Genomic DNA, 21928 nt, shown 5'->3' with positions numbered 1-21928 from the left:
CTATTGGTTGCCCTTCGCCTATCTGTATCACCGCTGCAATGGTTGATTTCCTAGTTGATTGTGGCTGCGCAGGCGGAGCTCAGGTTTCAGTATCCCAGGATGTCGAACTCCTGAGCTCGAGGGCTATAAAGAGGCGTCCGCCCGCACTTCTGACTCTTCTGTCTTCATTTTCTTCATTTCTTCCACTATTGACCTTTCTCAGGGCAGTCATGATGTCTTCCGCTGCCACCACCCCACAACCAACGGTACTCCCCGGCAATTGACTTCAAAACCTTATGATTGAAAGACAACGTCTATTTCAAAGTAACAATGCGATATACCCTACGTGACTCGCATATATGTTCATATCATGCAGCCAGTCACTTTGCGAGGGAAATATTTAACCTAACCAACCTGGTACATGTGAAGTCTGGGTTGCTCCATTCACTGGGATATGCCCAAGGCCCTGTTTCGTTAATCACATGACGGATTATGCTGGTGAATACCACAGTGGCAAGCTCGATATAGGATTTAGACGCGGCTTTCAGATTTAGGATAGTGATAATATGTCAGATCCACGGATTGTGGGTGTCAGAGTGAATGCGGGGTAAGTTACAGTGGCGTAAGCGGCTGCGTCAGCGGTGGCGTACGCACTTCCTCTTTGCATTTAGGTGTGAAGTTTGGGTTGCTCCATTCACTGGGCTGAGCCATGTGATTTTGGATTCTTTTGCGGGAGTAGGAATTAGATATCTCGAGAAACACTTCGCTGGAAAGAACTTTGTGAGTATCTTTGAGTCGTAACAGGGCTTGTGGGGGGTTGATAAAGTATACCTGAGTGGAACCGTTTCTCGTAGCTCAGACATTGCGCTTATATACTGAATTATGATGTGTGCAGATCACTCTAACTCTTGAAGCTAGATGCAACATCAATGAACAAAATCAGTAAATGAAGATATCAATTTGCCACCGCCCTTATACGAAATGAGTATATAAAGGAACAAATAGCATGCCCTTGTGGCTGGGAGTTTCGAGGGAGAAGCTAGAGCGCGGGGAAGCAAAGATATCAATAGTGGCAGTATATGAAAATTTGTAGGGGCCTAAGGAGGGCAGGATGTAGGCGCAGTGATATTCCAATGGGTTGTGAGATGTCAGCACTGCAATGCACGAGTGACGACTACAGGTTGGTCATCTTACGCGAACTCGTCATGATATGAATAATTGAAATATGATAAACAACATCATGGTGATGTGACAGATAAGATTAAGAAACGCAAGAGCAGTGTTATGCCCTTAATATATTAGTAACAGTAATATTACTCAGAATCACTATGTATCTATAATACTATGAATTACATCATTATGTGTATTTACATATATGAACTGTACTCGATATGTCGACGCTCCCCGATGTACGTAACGGGCGAGTCCCGCGCCGAAATTCGCGGTATTTATACTTGCCAGAAGCATGGCATTAAGGCAAAAATCTAATACAGCTATTGATGGTTACGTTTTGAATATATGGCTTTCTAGCACACCCTTTCCGAAGAATTGCCTAGCGTCTTATTAGCTTCATGCAGGGTTGCTTGAGGAAAGCCCACCAGTCATCTGATGTATAGACAAGGTAGCCAGATTGCAACTAGCCCTCTTTGCTTTTAAGGAAGAGCTCTCGGTCGATTCTCTCAGAAAGATAGGCATCATTTATCTCAATCTTTGCTTCATTGTACAAGGGAAACTATTCATTGCTTCAAATCTAAACACAATATATTCCATCCACTGTCTGACGGGTTATCTAGTGAAAATGTCTCAAGCGGTAAACATAACTGAACCTAATCTCCTACAGGGATTCTGTGGAACGAAGGAGCTTTCCAGTCTTGACAACAACTCATTCAAATTATCACCAGAATCAGCATCACAGCTACACCAGGTGAAGCTAGTTCTACTGCAGCCTCTCGCCAATGCAGATATGCTCAAAGACTGCCGTGATCCAAACTCGCGCATAGTTTGCAGGCCTAACGATTCTCGCTGCCTTACTTCAAATCGCGAATATCTCAATTTACAACCACTCAGCAAGAGTTGGAGGCAAGAGTTGATAAAAATTACGCCCATTCCTGAACTGATTTTTGATCTCACTTTACCGAACGAGGGCAAAGAGAATAACCACACATTTACAAAAGTGTACTGGGATACAGCCATGCCTCAAGAAGACAGTATCGGCATTCATACACGAGATGTTATGACTTTGGTAATCACTATCGCCACCGAGATAAGGATGCGAACCAATGGTGACGTGTCGTTCGAGGTTATCTATGATGATACTGAAGGAGTATCGCTGAAGGGAATGTCACTTCTGAAGAAGCAGCTTCTTGCACTTAGTAACAACAAGCTTCCTATACGTGGAGATGAGAAAGAGGACTTCTAACAATCAGTTTTCGTGTGGCTCCAATTTATTGGATCTTCGGTTACTTTACTGCCAACACTACAAAATTGTGCTCTTTGTGAGGTAATTTAAAATTCTTTAAATGTTTACAGAAAAGTTTTGACACTCATATCATTTAAATCAAACTGGGATTCAAAGTCATACAGAAGTGTTACAACTCGAAAAAGGTATCATGTATTGGATACTGCGCTTGTAACAGAGCGAGAAAAGGTCAAGGTAAAACGTATGACATAGAAAACTAACAAGACGTGAGCTGAAGAGCGAAACTAAACTACAGGGGAGCAAGCCCAGGGCTTGCTCCCAGGCCTGATCCTGACGGAGCAGGTTTCCAAAACAATACAATGATCCCAAAGCAATACAAAGCAACAAAATAATCAACAAAGCACAACATGAAGCTATTCCCACATTGTATGACTCATATGACAAAGGTCTCCGGCGGATTCTTTGGTGTTGTCAAACCTCACCGCCTTGGCGTGTTCCGGAGCGCTTACACATGGAGCCTGCTCCCAGGTTGGAACCGTGACAGCGCTCAAGACCTTAGTAATGGATCAATTATCACTACTGATAACCTTCAAGGTCACAAACCCTGACTAGTAGCAATAGACCCTTTTCCTTGGAAGGACGAATTATCAATATAGGTTATACTATAAGCTCTGTAGAAGCTGAATTGATCAGATTATAGCGACTATCACGCGGACAGAACAAGTATAAGCATAAAAGTCATCCGTCAGCATAAGCATTAGAGTAAGCACAAAGGTACTCATGACAGTAAGCATCAGCATAAGCATTAGAGTAAGCGTAAGTATCGTGGCCAGTGTGTCAATACAGAAAGTAAATTACACACTACATAAATATCAGAGCTGATAGCCACTCGTCCATTCTTAGATGTGTTTTAATCTCAAGATATCAATAACAATCACTCTATTATTTGTCCCTGCTCTTGCAACAGCACCACCACGTCAACAATAGTGTTGTCATCCAATATGCATCTGAAAACATTTCTACTCGCAGTAGCATCCTCTTTACCTGTCATTCGCGCCGTCAACCTCAATCTATTTTGGGACATCTTCGACGACTTTTGCGACCCAACTAGCGCATACGCTCAGTGTAGTGATATCGGAGCTGACACCTGTTGCGTGTATGGAAGTCAATTTTTTTCTGTCCAGGGTACTGGGCTAGACACCACTGGCGTCCCTGATGTTGTAAGGAGCCCTAGCATTCCTGCTATGCCTAGTATGTGAGATCATGACTGACGCTGTGAAAAGGTTGCTGCATTTAGTGGCGATACCGGCCAATGCGGGACTGCCTGTAATTCTGGTGGTGGGAATAACATAGAGTGTGTGGATTGTAATACTGTCCTCAGCGGAGCCATGTGGTACGTTTTTGGATCAAAGAGGTCGGTTCCTGGCACCATTTTGCAGACAGTCCAGCCTGACCGCGTTGGGCTGTATGACACTGCTCTTGATGCTCATCGTCTTTTTGACATCAGCGCCGGTGTTCCTAGCGATGTCATTGCAGAATTGGATTCAGCTCTCAAAAACAACACCAGGGTTGAGCATTTGAGTGATGCGGTTCTTTTTTATGAGGTTCAGTAGTATCATCGAGCCGGAGAATGAAGGAATGTTGAAACAACAGTCGCAGCTACACTGGTCAGGCAATCATAGCTCATCCGGTATCTCAATATGCCACATGACAAGATTTATTTCCTAACTTACGATCTTGCTGAGTCCGCAGCATGGGGCACACAATTTGGTACCGTATCAAACGAAGATAGTGAAAATATATGCGTATATAGCATAAATATCCCAATATTGAAGTCGTAACACTCTATATAGGGCTGTAATAAATTTGATCAGTGTTCTAGTCCTCTAATTGAAGTCCGAGATCTCGGTCGGATTATGAGCTGCTTTCTTGCCTCGCCATCACAGTATGAATCAGTTTGTCTCCTGCAGTTTTCTGAAATAAGGCGTATTCTCTCATCCAAGGTTAGGAATGGATGGAATTTCTTTTTATTTTCGAATTCAAAAACGTTCAAAGGTTATTGAAGCGTAGGTGTTGCAAGATGTGGGCACTAGGCTACTTTCAGAAGCGTACAAATCAACAACAGGCGTGTCAATTTCTTCTATATGATAAATAATACGTGCATGGATGTAGTCAATTCTTTTGCCAACTGGCAAAAATTGGCGAATACCCCGTAATTACCACTATGAATCACTCAGGTGTAACTCTAGCTAGGCCCCGGGGGCTTACTCGGTTGATATTAGGCTTTGAAACAGTGAGAGTCAGCAAGGCATTCTAACTTAACGTATCGCGACACACCTCTGAATTACGAACAACAAGGCGAATCCAGATCCGACACTTGCACTATACATATGCTAGAGTTTTGTCTTTTAGTGTTATGAGCTGACCTCATGAGCATATTCGGGTGAAGCCCTTACAGATCTTGACAATAGCGCTCTTCCCCGGACATGAAGCTATTCCCAGATCACGAGCAGACACTCGATATCCGGCAATCACGGATTCCCCGAAGAGAAGCCCGTCGGAAGCTCCCGATTCCCCTCGCCTATATAAGATTGTATGCGCGTAAAGAACTTATTGTTTTCTTTCTCTTTCTTTTCCTCATGTTACGTTTTCTATTCTAATATGCCCTTCTAGTGAGCATTGGGCGGGACTAGCCCGTAACATTTAGATAGGTAGTACCGATAGACACAGAATACAACACGATACGATGTCCCACTCCGATTATCAGCAGCACGCCTCCCTCAAGTTTCACCCAAACATCAATGTTTCGGTCAGATCTGCTTCCGTAAAATTATGGATTTTATTACTGTAGGAACCAGGGGTTTGTGTATAGGGAGTATTTGTTACGTAGCAATGGACATGATTTGCATACTCCGTTTCAAGTAATCAAAGCTGTAATGGTCTAGACACCTTACACCGATATCACTCCACGATAACCCCGAATCCTTCGCCTCTTGCTACTCTTCACGCGCCTTCTTAGCGTGGACCAAACTACGCGGAATGAGACGAACCTTAAATGGGTTGGGTACTGTATTGGCTCCTTCGTCAAAGGCCTCATCTGAAATATCCATTGGAAGTTCATCGCCGTACTCGTCGCGTGGGGGGCGAATGTCAAATAACCAGACAATTTTTGCCAAAGCGATGAAGAGACCGCTCTCAGCGACATGTGATCCCGGACAAATACATCGTCCAGCACCAAAGTTGAGATGCGGCTTGGGAGCGGTGGAGTATTTCTTTACGTCAAGAGGTGCTTCGAGGAAGCGGGCCGGATCGAATCGGTGTGATTCAGGATAGTAGTAGTCTGGGTTATTGTGTATGGCGCATTGATTGATCACCACAAAACAGCCTTTCGGGATTCGATAGTGCTTATGACGTCTGAAGCTGTCTATTACGCAGTCCCAAATCGGGTCAAAGGCTGAATGCGCCAAATTTCCGTGACACACGCATGTATAAAAGGAAGTCGGTCAATGTCCGCAAAGGAAGGAGACCTAGAATCACCTAACAGGCTATTGAGCTCTTAGCTAACCCTATATAGCACTGGCAAGCTAGCTGCCAAGTTTATCGCAATGTTTAGTGCAGAGGCGGTAGTGTTCGAACCACGCTAAATGAACGAAAAGAAAAAGGATAAGTACCTACCTCCTGCCAAAAAAGCTGCCTGGGTATCATCAATGCCATGACGTTTCATGTCTGCTTCCAAAGATGTTTGACAAAGCAAGGTGGAGCACAGCCCTGCTTCACCTTCTCTTTCAAATCATGCCAAAGGGGAATCCACAGATCATGCTGGTGTTGGTAGTATCTTTGCGCCCTAGGCCGCTACCACTGCAGCCAGACAAGCAAGCACAATAGTTACGGCAACAGATCCGTGACGAATTCCCCTAGTGCAGTAGCTTCAGAGAACTCCTCCATGATCTAGTCCACCTTGCGACAAATTGAGTCTGTTTGCCTCGATATGAGATTAATTCTACTATACTCGGAGAGCACTAACCTTCGATAGTACTCGTAGACCATAATTGAGGGTAGGATCACTAGCACCAAGGTTAGATCGGGATAAGAGAGAGATATGTATGACCACAGGCGACAACGGGAGTGTCACTTACTTGAAAGTGTCATACGATGGGCCTGCTCTTTGAAGATAACCTCCTTTTAGCTTTCTTCAAGGAGCTCGTATAGCAACTGCTTGGCCTCAAATTCCTGGCTAGGACAGAAACTAAAGGCGATAGTGGGATGAAGAAGTTGATGTAGGATCGCCCGCAGGCGTCGCCATCGGGATCCATAGCGTAGTAGTAATTCGGAGGCTAGATACTAATTCCTTTGCGCCATGTAAAGGGCTTTTGCACGAGGTCTTTGCAGATTGTCGATCAAAGATCTCTCGCACCGCCTCCCAACTGCTCACGTACACAAAATTCTCCGATCCGAATTTTAAATGAAAAAGCTCACTATGTGTCAAGCCCCATTCCTCAAGCCGCTTCCAAGGGTGGGGGCCAAGCTGCTGTGTCCTGCCAAATACAGGATGTCCCAACGGTTGGGGGATGTTGGTGAGCTTCCATAATGTTCTCTCTCGGAGATAGAACGATAGCAGACACCATAAGAGGATAATTCCAGTTGAAGGAATCAGCCAAACAAAATCAATAATTTTGTTCTTATGGCGCCAATTCAAGTAGGCTGGATTTTCTTGAACCTCGCAGATGTCCCTTAAGTCGTCGTAGGTAAGGTAACTTGAGTAAACAAAGTAACAATAGGTCGATCGATATGTTCGGAAGTCCTAAACGTAGCTAAGATAGAAGAGATCCCCCGTACAGCCTCGTGCTCGTACAACTTAGAATACCTTGCTGACTCTTATTGTTAAACTTTAATATCAAGCGATTTAGATTAAATAGCTATGAAGAATAACCAAATATATGGTAAATGAGTGTGTTTATATACCTAGACTGTATCTCCTATAATCCTCCTATACTCTCTAGTATATATATAGGTGTATACCTAATAATTATTCTTCCTCCTATATACACTTTCTCTACACTTGACAGGATATTATAATATATTTAAGTATCTATAATTGTGACAACTGCCAAAACCTCGTATTGGAATAACTAGGTGCGTATATCTACAGGAATATCAAGCATGGGAAAGAGAGGAAGAAAAGGAAAGCTGCTCCAAGCCAAATCCTGCATATATTTAAAATGCCCCCCACGACGGTAATCTGGAAACCCCCGTCAAGCCTCCACCGCCTGACAGAATACCTGGAAACGGCCCTGGACGCATATAACGACGCAATTGGAAGCCAGACGAAGATTGTTGACTGCTGGGATCAATTGCTGGCAGACCATCTGGACAACGTCGTACAGCACGGCATCGACTAGACCACTCAAGGATTGGTGGACCTGGAGAATCAGTGGCTTCCGGCAAAGGCCACTCAACTCGGGGCAAAAAGTGCTTGTCACCATCCAAGGGCTCCGAAGATCGATGGCGAAACACATGAAACTCGGTCTCACGGACCTCATGTAGATGACATTCCAGACGAATATGATCAAACCAACATGGCATCGATTGTATTCCACAGGTCAACTGGTTCGGCGTGCCATCAATATTTAATTTATCTGCTTTTATAAAATACATTACATGAAAAAGAAGTATGAAAAAATACTACACAATAAACTATAGTCCCTCTGTCTAGTATTTTTTTTTTTTTTTCTGAAATAATCATTAATCACTGCCTATGTTTTAATAGGGAGATATCTGTAGTGTTCTACAAATATCATACTATATCAGAATCGAACCAAGGAATGTCGTCAGGTCCATTCATTCTTCCACAAAGCTCATCCAGCTCGAGGGCGCGCCCAATACGAGTCAAGCTCCAGAGGTATTTCAAATATAAGCGGAGGAGGTATCCTGGGTAGTATCGTGTGTTGTAACTGGTGCCTCCTTGGTAATTTGGGTCCACAACTGCGACCCAGCCGCCCTTTTGGTCTCTCAGTGGCTCAGGGTGGCGGAGGATAAATTGTAAAGCGCCTTCATCGATAACTAAACACCATCGAAATCGAACTCCGTCATTTCCCTTTTCGCTGTCTTGGACTTCCCTGAAATGGTCACGGATCTTGTCTAGCGTTGCGCCGTTGAACTTAGCGGGATCATCGAAAACTAGGGGACAGTACCTATCCTTCCCGGAAGATCCGGGAAGGCTCATACTCATCTAATCGTCCGATGACACTTTTAGATATTGCTTCGAGAACAATATCCCAATGCTTGTTGGACTCTGACATATAAACGGTGTGGTAGATAGTAAATCCCCATGGCCATTAGAAAGGAAGTTCGTCATGCAGAAATTCCACGACTTCACTGTTCCTGTTTTCCCACCACGCCTTCGATGTTAGACGACGAAGTCTCCGATTGATTTCCTCCCTGCTTTCACCCGCTGGAAAATCATCCGATGACCAAGGTTCGTCCCAGGTCTCGTAATGAAAGCACCAAACGGTTTCCATTTGGAGAGTCTGAGGGAAATCGTAAAGGTTGAAAAAGAGCGGAAGAGAGTGAAGAAATCTGAGAGAGAACGTGGGAGGGAGTAGTTCTAACAATATCATAAATTTCAGCTTCTAGAAATCTTGGCAAAAATCATCACTCTAAGCCAATCAAATACAAGTACGTAGTAGCATTGATTAATTACATGGCTAAGCTGTAGCGTAGCTCCTTGGTAAATGATAGTATGCTAGGTAGTCCAAACAGGGAGGGACTCTAATAAATCTTATTCATTTAGATTATTGGACCTATACAATTGTGGATTATACAGCGAAACGAGAATATAGCAGTATAGCAAATGGGAATCACCACTCACCAAAATTATTGATACAGATTGTTATGATCTCACATATAAAATAGATCAAGATGTCTGGACATTAGAAGACCAATCAATCAATCAAATGAGTATCCTGACCTAATATTCCCCTCCTTTCCTTTCCTCGCTCATTCCTAGCTAACCTTAGAGGTTGGTGCTTGCTATTGACCTTATAAGTTGGCTTCACTGAGTGCGTTCGCTCGATTGAGACATTAGCGGTAAGTATATATGAGAATATTACTGAACTGGCGCTGTTCACGTCGTTCATACTACCTAGCATAATTACCTAAAAAACCCCCCCTTCCAATGAATTCAAGATCGCCGTGACGTTGTTGAACCATGTGAGGCTCCTCAGGCTGGCACGTTTTCGGAACGAGTTTATAAAGCTCCGAGTTGCAAATGGGTTTGTGAAAGCAAAACTAAATGTTACTCCGCGCGGCTGTATGACCAGAAATCATATCAATCGTATAGCAGGTCACCATGAAGACGCTTTTATATTATGCTTGTACAGATCTAGTCTATTTATACCAGGTAGTAATACTTAATGACTGCCAGCTTCTCCTTACTAGTGTTGGTAGCTATCTGGTTGATGTCTGTAATAATACATTAGAGATCGATCTCCAACCAGTCGTTCCTTGGTACTCGGTTGTCAATGCGGAATCGGGGATTAGACCCATGGTCCTATCGATGGTCATTCTTGTCAATCGCATCGTCAAGCTCGTTTGCTTCCCATAGCTCAATGCAAACCAATGATAGAGAAAGAAGCCGTTGGTCTTGACCAAGGGCAGTATTTCCAGCGCCTCCTAACTATCACGCGAGAAGGGGTTCACCTGAAATCAGATCTCGCAGGAATGGGAACAAGAGAGGAAAACATCCACGAAAGGAGGCCGCCACATCGACAAACACTTACCGGCAGGCCATACCAGGCGGATGCATGGCTCGCTACCGTGGAACCGAACCTACCTCTAGTCATGATTACGAACCGATCGATCAATCATAGCTAGCAACACGCTACACCACCATCAGGACAACAACAAATGCAAATGCGGAGCAAAGGAGAACAGTGGTCCAGGTACTGGTGGACTGTTCGAAACTGAAGGATCCACGGCGGGAATTGCGAAGGAAAATTGGGGGCACATTTAATAATAGCTCAGAGGTATATGTTGAAAGGAGACCAAATAGGTCGAACATATCAAATAGATAAGAAAGGTAAGATCAATCATGCTGCACAAAGCAGGAATCTAGGTACTCGGTGCTGGTTTGGATTTTGCGGAGGCATCACAGAGGGTTGCGAACCTGGGCCGCACAACAGAACTATACCTAGGCACGTCGGCCACCAACGGCTATGGCGAGGCTCCAAGTTCGTCAATATGTAATTGATCATTTTAATAAGATAGGCGGACATAGCCAGAGTTACACCTTGCATATCGCGTCGGCGAGGGGACGGTGTATGAATACTCACACAAACACACAACACACACAGTGTGACAATGAGCCAGCCCATCCATCGAGATTATCACGATATACCTCGCGCCAATCTCTTTCCTTTATCCTGCCTTCCCCTCACGACGCATATCTGTATGCAGGCGCCACCAATGAGCTGAATGTAACCACGATCGGGAAGATAATCTTTATTGGCAACCGTCATGTACTTCCGCCCGCTCTTAGCCGCGATTGCCAAGACCTCTTGATCTCCTGTCGAAATTTCCTTCCGGGACACTGCCTTGATTTGGTAGGTGGTTTACAGGATACCTACTGGGCTCTTGATAACACCGTCGTATTGCGACGGCAAGATAGGGTAATGGGTCATCAGACTCGTTTTTCAGGATGTTTCTCAATGCGTTGAAGTTTATTTGCCATGGGATTGTTATATTTAGATGAGAGGTAAGTATCCCAAGGTGGTCAGAATGAATCACAAAGTCCTTCCTCAGTAATTAAGTCTTCGCAAGAGTACTAATGCGGTATCAAAAGTGGTTACTGCCTCTATTGGCGGTCGGGGTTGGAGCTGCCCCTGCAAACATAACCAAAGACAGCGTCTCGTCTGTCGTGAAGAATGGCGTCACATATACCGTCTTTGAGCATGCCGCGACCGGCGCCAGGATGGAGTTTGTCAAGAACTCTGGCATTTGCGAAACTACCCCGGGGGTTAATCAGTACTCGGGATATCTCTCCGTCGGGACTAACATGAATATGTGGTTCTGGTAAGTGTCGCTAGGTATCAATTGATGGTGGTTTTTTTGGCTAAGCAAATAGGTTCTTCGAGGCGCGAAACAACCCCCAACAAGCTCCTCTGGCTGCCTGGTTCAACGGTGGTCCTGGGTGCTCCTCCATGATCGGCCTTTTCCAGGAAAACGGCCCCTGTCACTTCGTTAACGGGGCCAGCACTCCCTCGCTGAACAAGTACAGCTGGAATAACTACGCCAACATGCTATATGTTGACCAGCCCATCGGTGTTGGTTTCTCCTACGGCACAGACGATGTGACCAGCACGGTGACTGCGGCGCCATATGTTTGGAAGCTGTTGCAGGCGTTCTACGCGCAGTTTCCACAGTACCAAAGTCGCGATTTCGCCATCTTCACCGAGGTAAGCCATCTTTTCAAGCCAGCCAGCACTCACTAATTATTCAGTCATATGGTGGACACTACGGCCCCGAATTCGCCGCGTATATCCAACAGCAAAATGCCGCTATCACAGCAGGATCCGTCTCAGGCGAAAACATCAACTTGATTGCCCTTGGTGTTAACAACGGCTGGATCGACTCTGCAATCCAAGAAAAGGCATATATCGATTTCAGTTACAACAACTCTTACCAGCAACTCATCAGCGACTCGCAGCGCACAAGCCTCCTGAGCGCCTACAACAACCAATGTCTCCCTGCTATCCAAAAGTGCGTGCGAACAGGAAGCAACTCCGACTGCCAAAATGCGGACAGCGTTTGCTATAATCAAATCGAGGGACCAATTAGTAACTCGGGTGACTGGGACGTCTATGATATCCGGGAGCCGTCCAATGATCCATATCCACCTTCGACATACTCCACTTATCTCTCCAAATCTGCCGTTGTAAAGGCTATTGGCGCGCAGACCAGCTATCAGGAATGTCCAAACGCACCGTATAATAAGTTTGCATCCACAGGTGATAGTAAGTCTCAGTGTTTACCTGATTGTCTTAATGCAGGATCTGACAAAGTAGACCCGCGATCTTTCCTCTCTACACTCTCCAGCGTGGTCCAGTCCGGCATCAACGTGCTAGTCTGGGCCGGTGACGCCGACTGGATCTGCAACTGGCTCGGCAACTATGGGGTTGCCAATGCAGTGAACTTTTCAGGACACGCTGAATTTAGCGCAAAGAACCTGGCACCATACACGGTCAATGGCGTTGAAAAGGGCATGTTCAAGAATGTGAACAATTTTTCGTTCTTGAAGGTGTATGGAGCGGGACATGAGGTTCCTTTCTACCGTGAGTCCCCTGTCTATATCATATTTTGAATGAGTGCTAATTGATGTAGAACCCGAGACAGCGCTGCAGGTATTTGAGCAGATTCTTCAGAAGAAGCCAATTGTCCCAACTTGAGGCTTGCGATATGTGTGCTATTTACCGTCAATGGATGGATATGTCTGATGGTTGTATGTACCAAGACACATGCTTCAACGAACGAATAGCGCACTATAAATGGTACATGACCAGCAAATTTACTATCATTTATTCGTATATTGGTAATAGAGATGATTAGTGCAATCCCGGTAAATGGACGTCAAAATCATGTGCATTTCATCACATACATATTACAATTTACTGCTTCGGTACCAACTTAGCCGAAGAGCGAACGTTGTGATTCTCGCTGGCCAGCACATCTTCCCATATCAGTTGTGATAGACAAATCTATATATGTAAGCAATGTAGGGACCAAGGCTGCTGAACAATAGGTAGATGTATACACTACCTCATGTACTCACTGTAGTGGGGAGACTTCTTTCCTCATATTTAATAGTATTAACTAGATCCAACACTTAAATAGTATCGTACCAATTTATAGGATTAAATAACGGTCATCAAACCCTTGTACGACTGTAAGTTGTGCGCGACGTAACCATACTCGTATTACGACGTACTAGCGAGGTATGGTTTTCATCCACGACCTCATAAATTTCATGGCCTTAACCGCTCATTACATCCTTTTCCCTCTATAACACTAGCAGGAATATATGATAATAAGGATATGTTCCATCGGTTCTTCATCAACTTCACTGTGTGGTATATTCTGCCATAAATCCAATGATATCAATTACCAAAGCTTGATATGTAAATTGATACATTCTTTCAAAGGTACACCGAATCACTAAACTGGAATTGCGAGTAGGGGAAAACCGTAATAAAGGCGAGATTGAGCACATGGGCCATTATATTAAATATTTGCGATAGGTAAGTTCTTGTCTAAAATTCGACAGAACTATCTAAAAATCATCATACCCCGTGATGAACATCTGTTAACTAGTAGATTCTAATCTACTATGTGTTTCAGAGATACTGTACTAGAGAAACTAGTCAATCATTCAAATTACGTCTATGCAGATTTTGAGGAAAAAGAGTACCTGTGTCGGGATTGGCACACTCTATCGCAGAACTTTTGGGTGTCATCCATTGACTGTATCTGGGGAACGGATCCCTCCAATGACTGTTTCTGAGAATAGGGATGCATGGAAAGGTAATCCAGCGGGATCCATTCAATAGACTTGATAGAAAAGTCATTATCAACCAGTTCTCCGGAAGGAAGAAATTGCGCGTGCTTGTCGAGGAAATTAGACTAGGCATCCTTTTGAGTCCTAAGGGTTTTTAGGAGGCATATCAAAGTCACTTTTTTATTTAGAAGGCCTTTATACTTAGAATGTATTAACTTCTTTAGTTAATATTACTATCCTAGTTATACTCTAACAATCCATAACTGAAGTTTCCGACAACTTTGCAATTTCCGTTCTCGAACAATTTAACATATAAGCCAATAGGTGCTAGATTGCCAATCTCTACTCTCTAGTTATCAATCTTGCGATTATATATACTCTAATTGTTGGATCCCTGAGCATTCTCTCGCTTGACGGAACGCCATTCCATCAATAGGCTCCCAATGACGGTGGCCCCAGCCAAAGAGACCACAAAATACCATACTCCATCGAGGCTATTGCTAATGATTTCGAGCACTTCCTCTGCCTTCGTAGGCGGTACACTCTTAACGAATTCTTTCAGACCATCGTTTATCCCTAAAAGATTCACGCCTTTAACGGACATCAGACTGGCATTTAGTTTTGCCTGAAAGATCAGTTCCCCAATGACAATCGCTAGTGAGGGTCCGAAAGACTGCGCGAAAAATATGAATGACAAGCCAAGTGGAACATCATCAGGGGCTAGGACGGTCTGGACAGCCAACGATGACATCCCAAAGCTGATGCCGTAACCGATGCCCCATATGCATGTGTATCCGATCAGTTTGGCAAGGTTGGTGTGTACGTTCAACGTTGTGACCAGGCCTGCCCCTATTGTCATAATTACTGTACCAGCAAGCAGAAACGGTGTATAGTACCCGAGTTCGCTGACACAAAAGCCTGCGAGAACAGCCCCGATGGATCCAAGAATAATGAAAGGCAATAGCAGATAGCTACTTTGGGCTGGCGTGTAGCCTTGAACTGTCTGGTAATAGGTAGGAAGGTAATATTCGAAAGACTGGCCAGCACTATTCATGAACAACATGAATAGAAAGCCGGCAGCAACGCTTCGGTGCCGCATGAGGCGGGGTGGAAGGGCAGCACGGTCACCCCGCCGGAATTGATTGACAACGAAGACGATAAGGAGTACCCCTGCTGTGACGAGAAGACAGATAATTATCCCAGATCCCCATTTATACTTTGTGCCACCCCAACTTAGCGCAAGGAAGAGAGTTACCATCGCGGGAATGAAGATTAGATTGCTCACAATATCGATATCACTAATCTTCTGTGTCGTCGTCATCTGCGCGCTACTAGTGGTTTTTGGCTTGTCATGTATGCAGAACAGCGTAAGGAGTGCAGCCAGAGACCCAAGCGTCAAATTGATGTAAAAGCACCATCTCCAGTCTGCATACTGTACAAGGATACCTCCTAAGAGAGGGCCGGACAGCATCGAAACGCCTTCCAGTCCACTTCCTAGCCCGAGCCAAATAGGTCGTACCTGCAGCGGTATCGATTGCACAAGTATATTGAAGAGACCAGCATTTAGCCCTGCGGCACCCAATCCAGTAACTGCTCTCCCGATGACCAACATGGTCGAGGACGTCGCTGTTGCACAAAGCGCTGAGCCAAAAAGGAACACAATATTCGCCGTTAGAAATATCGATTTGACGGGGAAAAGAAAGTACGTCTTGCCAAAGATAAATTGAAATGCACAGAGAGTAAGTCGAAACGCTGCAGCATACCATCCGACGTCTGCGACCGTATGGAAATGATCAGTGATGGCTGGCACAGCGGTCGCGACGATATTCATATCGAGATTGACCAGTACTATCACTGCGCTCAGCGCGAGTATAATGAGCCCGAATTTGAATCCAGTAGGGTATTCTGCTCCATCTGTGAGAGTACCTGGTTCTTTGTTGTCGCCCTTTTCGTTTTGGGCAGCTCTGAGGCTGGTACCATGTGGTGCCTGCTCCTCGATGTTGGTCATATCGGATGTTGCAGCAGTATCCTTCCTGTTTGCGGCATGCTCCATCCCTATGGAATGTGTGAGTTGAATTGCACCGTCCTTGCCATCCTTGACACTTTGAGGAGCGCAGTGGCAAGCCCTGGGAGGAGTGTCATGAAGTGCCTGATTATCGAATCCGCTCGTGTCGGCACCTTCGCCATCCCCGACGGTTTTCATCTCGAAGGGAGTCAATTACTGGCGTTGAAACCCAGTCTCAACAAACCCTTAGTATTCGTTGGTCCACAACTCTCTCCAATCTGATTACAAGAGTGTATGTCTTGAATAACAAGAGTGAAACTGCGCCGCCTTAGTCATCGCTCCTTATTTTTAGCCGAATATTTTAATTATTTTGTGCCGCTCTTATGTAGCGTGGGAACTAAGCCTATCCAAGCAACATAGGAGGCCTCAAGATTCGTGATGTGATATGATGCATGAGCAGGGGTAGCTACACAATGTCAGTGGGTACTGACTAGTTCTGTTCTCACTGGTTGCATGAGTCCCAACATAACATGATGGAAATAATAATCTCACTATCTCTCTACACGTCCTCATACTACCTTAGACTCTCCGCATTGACCTAGAAAGAGGGGCAGTATCGGCAGAAATGTCTATTGTAACTTGTGTCAGATAATCCGGATATCCAGAGGCAGTCAAATGAGGCAGTCAATCAGAAGCTCTACTTTATAGCCCCCAATTTTACCCCTCATGATAGGTCACAAATGATGTCAACCCTACATGCCGGATTCGATAAAACCAGCTCACCAGATGTCTATAAAAACCCGGCTTTGGAACCTCATGTATTCAGACAGACAGAGAGAACTCAATACGGACAATCTTGCTAGTCAATTCTTCTTTTCATCTTTGTAAGCTACTATTCAGGATTGGCCTGGAGTAAACCCATCAATCCGACAACTTGTTCGCAACACGTTGATGGTCACCAGCACCGCAAGTGACTAACATAATAAACTTTAAAGGCCTAGTGTTGTGCTTATTCCTGTTCCTGGAGCAATAAAATGCCCTAATTAAGAATAGTAACTAACTAGTTAGTTAGTTATAATCCAAAATAAATTAATAATATACTCTGTAGTATATCTCCCAACAACCTATCTCCCCGAAGCGGGTTCTAGCTGAGCGGGGGATGGATGATGTTGGCGCTGTATCTTGAATACCAAAGATACCGCTACCGTAACCCGATTCTTACCCGTCAAGTCACCTCTAAAAACGCTGATCCCTCTCCACCGAGCTCCAAATTTATAAAACATAGCAGGCAATGGAATCATAAGAACACAAATGAAACCTAATAAAGAGTTCCCCCAGCCCAACCCTAAACATGGGTAATAGAGCGCCCACAAGACTCCTGCATAAACAGGATTGCTATCGACTAGGACCTATGTGGTGATAGGTAATAACAGCCCCATTATACCAAAACCGTACGGGATCAATGATATAATGGTGGACGCTAGGTTCAATTGGTGAAAGGAGTTCCAACCGTACCAAAATAGTGTGATAGGAAGGAATATTCCAAAATACACGCTAATGGTAAGACGCATCTCCGGTTCGAAAACATTGTTGTTAGACCTTGCAAGTCGAATGACAATAATATCAGAAAAGAAAGTCACCACCATCCACCCCAAGACATTGCCCACTCCCAAAGCGATATATATTAGCCCACTTTGACTAGTTGTTAATCCATATGACACACCAAAAACTGTCGGCATTGTTGTATAGAGTAAGTAAACTACCCCAAACACAAAGGCAATGTATAGGGAAAGAAAACATATGTGAGGTGAAAGAATCAACATTTTCAGGGGTCGAATCAGGCTGGTGAGGATGACCTTGGTAGTGCTTCCATTACCAAAACCATCAATTTGATAGCAGCTCTTAAGTCTATTCTGTTCTAACTCTGTTTAAAGTCGTTTCGTCTTTCGGTCGATAAGGACCATGTGTCACGTCTCCTTCGGCAATATTGCAATAAGTACCGTGACCAGAGTAGCCACTATTAATACTATCCAGAAGTCCCAACGCCAGCCAACACACTATGCCAAGAATCCTCCAAGTAGGGGACCGATAGTAGGGCCTTAATCTTAGGTAAATAGACTGTATGACTCCTGGAATGTATGATACTCGCCAATCAATGGGCCAACGTTCCGCATTCCTATAGCGAAGCCACGTTCTTCTAGACGAAAGAGATGACCGATGATGCTTCCTCCCAGGGTCTTTGGAAGAGATCAGCTATCAAGAGCCTTTATAGTTGGTGAAACGAGGCGTACCTACTAAGCATGCGACACCACCAACACCACAGAAAAACCGACAAACAATAAGAGTCTCTATATTAGGTGCAAGGGCACATCCAATCTGCCATGTGCAGAAAAATGCGTGGAATAGAGTCTAGATAGGTTTGCGCCCATATATCTCAGAAAGCGGAGCTACAAAGACTGGTCCAACCACGTAGCCAAGTAAGTATATACTTACAGTAAAAGACCCGACCATAGCGTTTTTGTTTCCGAACTCTGCAATCAAGCTATCGATAGCAGGTGAGAGAACGGACGATGCAAATGGTGTCAACAGTGTGATTGCGGATAGCAGTTCAACCCAAATCCACTTATGCAACTGTAAAAAATTGAAAGGCATTTCAGGATCATCCTGGCTGTTCCAACCAACAACTTGCTCGCCAAGGTTGGTGGCCGGAAAGCGGCTTGTGGTGTAGTTGTTTCTTGTTGGCTAACCTTGGAGAGGAACCAAAAGCCTCGACGTCGTTGTTCTTCATGCCCGACCGGGTTTGATAACTTTTGCATGGAGTGATTTATATTAGCTGCAGCCTGTATCTAGTTTAAAAATAGCGTACTCCGTGTCTTTCCATAACTGTATTTACTAATATAAATTCCCACTTTCTTATTTTGTGGACAGTGATGTATCAATTTGTCAGTTCCTGGATTTTCTACGATTTCACTTTGAATGACCGCAGGGTGTGAAGGAGATATTAATACCCCTCCAACTGTTAACCATAAATATAAAAAGAATGATGATAAAATAAACTAGCATTAGAAGGATTAATTCAGAAAATGAGAGGGAAAATATAAAAATTTAAAGTGTTCATTCAGTGCCGAATCTACTATGTAACTAGTAAAAGCAGGCAACAGCTCAGATAATGTGCTGTATCTATATTATTGGGTTATGCAGTAGGGATATTTTTCTTTGTCCACTTGTTATCACGCCATAGTAATCATTACAATGAGCCACCATATTTGTAGATATAGAATATTCCCCACATTTAAGGACCCTAACACCTAATAAATAACGGTAACTCTCCACTGCACTAGGCGTATCATCTTATCATAGTTTTATAAAGCACTTTAGACTATCAAATGCACATTATATCTTACTTATCAGGTTCTCTCGCATAAAGACTACTATAACTGTGATAAGAAGGAAAGTATAAGAGGAGGCTGCATGTCACGGTTCCAACCTGGGAGCAGGCTCCAGGTGTAAGCGCTCCGGAACACGCCAAGGCGGTGAGGTTTGACAACACCAAAGAATCCGCCGGAGACCTTTGTCATATGAGTCATACAATGTGGGAATAGCTTCATGTTGTGCTTTGTTGATTGTTTTGTTGCTTTGTATTGCTTTGGGATCATTGTATTGTTTTGGAAACCTGCTCCGTCAGGATCAGGCCTGGGAGCAAGCCCTGCGCAGACATAAATACGGGCTTGCTCCCCTGTAGTTTAGTTTCGCTCTTCAGCTCACGTCTTGTTAGTTTTCTATGTCATACGTTTTACCTTGACCTTTTCTCGCTCCGTTACACTGCAAGAGCATAGTAGTATAATAATGGGATACGAGAACGTATTCGTAGATAGAATATATTAGTATATACTATTCACAGATATCACTAGTCCTTTGAAGCCTGACCATGAAGGGCTAAGGCCTCATTATAACTAACAGTTTTATGTATACTGGGTAAGCTGTATATATAGGTAAATTATGCAGCTCTACGGTCCATATTCATTAAAACAGATTGTGTTTGCTACTGGTACCTAGCTGACTACCAGTAATCCCAACAGATGTCAGTGTGGATCACGTGCCTCCAGTATATACCTAGTGGCTATTCACATTGGCATTCAGTCCATAGTCTTACAGAATATGCCAAATCCACTATGGTTGTGCTAGAATGTAGCCTCGTTAATTGATAGTAGGTGGGGTTTTGATAGAAAAATCAATATTGATGGCTCTTAATCCAATTATATAAAAAGAGTACAGATATAACTAACTATATGCTTGAGTCCATTGGCAGACAGACGAACACGTAGAGATCTCAACAATGTCCCTGATCCGGATGTATCATGGAACAACAGATATGAAAACGCTTGAACGTAGCGCAAAAGACTTTTTAACACAAGCTGGACTGAAGGATTTACATTTTGACTCATTATAGTTTTGTTAGAGTAGTTAACTTACCAAGCATTATAAATGCAGCCGGCCCCTTAGAACCTGTGATATCTGGTCCTGCGGCTGTGTGTTTCCAAAATTCATTGTGATCATCTTGGTCCTGCATGTAATGTACTGTGTTCTGTGTCTACTGCCTACTTATATAAGCCATAAATAAGTCTAAGATTCTACTACATAGAAGCAACCTATTCAAGGAATACACCTGCTAGTACCATCACTCTTAAACCTCCGCAGAGAGTTTCTAAAAAATAATTTTCTTTCCTACACCATACTAGGGCCCATTAGTACATCTGCATATGAAGATAAGAATCATAGATCTTTTAGGCACGCAGCAGCGCAGGAGTGCGAGCAATTGTTGATACAGTGGTATCAGATATATACGCGAGTTTCAAATATAAGTAAGTAACCGGACTATTTCTGCCTAATAATATTATAGCATTCAATCTTCATGAATCTCAATACTAGTTTCGATCAGCTTGAATACACCTGTAGAAGAGAAGGGGAAATGACTGAACAAAAGCATCAATTGTATATACATCCACTTAGAGTAAAGGGATCCAATTCGACCCCTGGTTCATACGACCCTAATCCAATGGAATTTCAGCTCCCATCGATTGGAGCAGAGCCTACAATACATGTCTCAATAGTCCTATATAACTATTGAATTATATGGGTTTGTTTCACTCGTTTTGGCTCCAGCGTTGGCGACTCGTTAGTTAATGCTGTGCAACTACGAGACTTCCCCGTGATGACGCTCTTGAGGATTGCTTAGCACCTCTAATATTTTTACAATATCAGGAGCAATATTCAGTTGCGGAGGTCAGAATCCAACCCATTGTTCAAAATCGTTGATTTATTAAGAAAATTCAGCCATTGGAAAATGACAGGGAGTTCAACAACTTTAATGTTCCTTGTAGATACAGAAGATTTTCTTAACCAAGCTCGCGTGTTGGAGGGAGATGGAATACTTCAGTCTTTAATTTTACTGCCTATATATAAGTTATTCTTATCATATACTATCTAGACTACCCTCATCATCACTTCTCCGCAATCTTAGTCGACAGATCCCATTATGCAAGTTAGGCAAAGTTTCCACAACACTCCCCTCCCCGCATAACTCAAGCCGTAATAGTATGGTCGGATAGTCTGTGGAGCCTATAGTCAGAATAGGGGCAACAACCTAAGGGACAGAAGATACAAACGTGTATATCAGCGCGTAGATTCCCACCCAATCTGGGGTCAGGAGATCAAGAGATTTTTCTTGTATAATCTCATACTGTTGCGATATCTCTCTTACTATCCTGTGTATAGGATCTCCCTAGTGAACACTTCTGCAAGTGTTCCGTAGCTAATGCACTCTTATTCGGACTATCATCCTACCCAGTCATTACAAAGAGCGTAGAGCGTATACGGTACTCTATTCCTCTCTACTCCGTAGTATTTAGACCCTAAATGTGGGGCATATCTATCAATTCTACCTCGTACAATGGTTATTATAACTAAATAGTACTTA

The 21928-nt window shown here is 43.8% G+C and overlaps 4 protein-coding genes across 4 annotated transcripts; 3 read left to right on the top strand and 1 right to left on the bottom strand.

Moving 5' to 3' along the window:
- Window positions 1–1777: 1777 nt before the first annotated feature.
- On the top strand, window positions 1778–2398 carry EYB26_003738 (uncharacterized protein; the record flags this gene model as incomplete). Its single annotated transcript, XM_054263032.1, has 1 exon — window positions 1778–2398. One exon carries the CDS (start codon window positions 1778–1780, stop codon window positions 2396–2398), a length of 621 nt encoding a protein of 206 aa, XP_054119007.1.
- Window positions 2399–3399: 1001 nt separating this feature from the next.
- On the top strand, window positions 3400–4011 carry EYB26_003737 (uncharacterized protein; the record flags this gene model as incomplete). The annotated part of the gene is made up of 2 exons (XM_054263031.1): window positions 3400–3618; window positions 3682–4011. 2 exons carry the CDS (start codon window positions 3400–3402, stop codon window positions 4009–4011), a joined length of 549 nt encoding a protein of 182 aa, XP_054119006.1.
- A 7211-nt stretch (window positions 4012–11222) lies between these two features.
- Window positions 11223–12840, top strand: EYB26_003736 (uncharacterized protein; the record flags this gene model as incomplete). The annotated part of the gene is made up of 5 exons (XM_054263030.1): window positions 11223–11467; window positions 11520–11850; window positions 11895–12408; window positions 12460–12726; window positions 12776–12840. 5 exons carry the CDS (start codon window positions 11223–11225, stop codon window positions 12838–12840), a joined length of 1422 nt encoding a protein of 473 aa, XP_054119005.1.
- A 1485-nt stretch (window positions 12841–14325) lies between these two features.
- Window positions 14326–16149, bottom strand: EYB26_003735 (uncharacterized protein; the record flags this gene model as incomplete). Its single annotated transcript, XM_054263029.1, has 1 exon — window positions 14326–16149. One exon carries the CDS (start codon window positions 16147–16149, stop codon window positions 14326–14328), a length of 1824 nt encoding a protein of 607 aa, XP_054119004.1.
- Window positions 16150–21928: the final 5779 nt, after the last annotated feature.

The sequence above is a fragment of the Talaromyces marneffei genome, chromosome 2, assembly GCF_009556855.1.
Source record: "Talaromyces marneffei chromosome 2, complete sequence".
NCBI classification, from domain to species: domain Eukaryota; kingdom Fungi; phylum Ascomycota; class Eurotiomycetes; order Eurotiales; family Trichocomaceae; genus Talaromyces; species Talaromyces marneffei.
The sequence above is the reverse complement of the archived record's forward strand: the minus strand, read 5'-3'. Positions and strand labels throughout refer to the sequence as shown.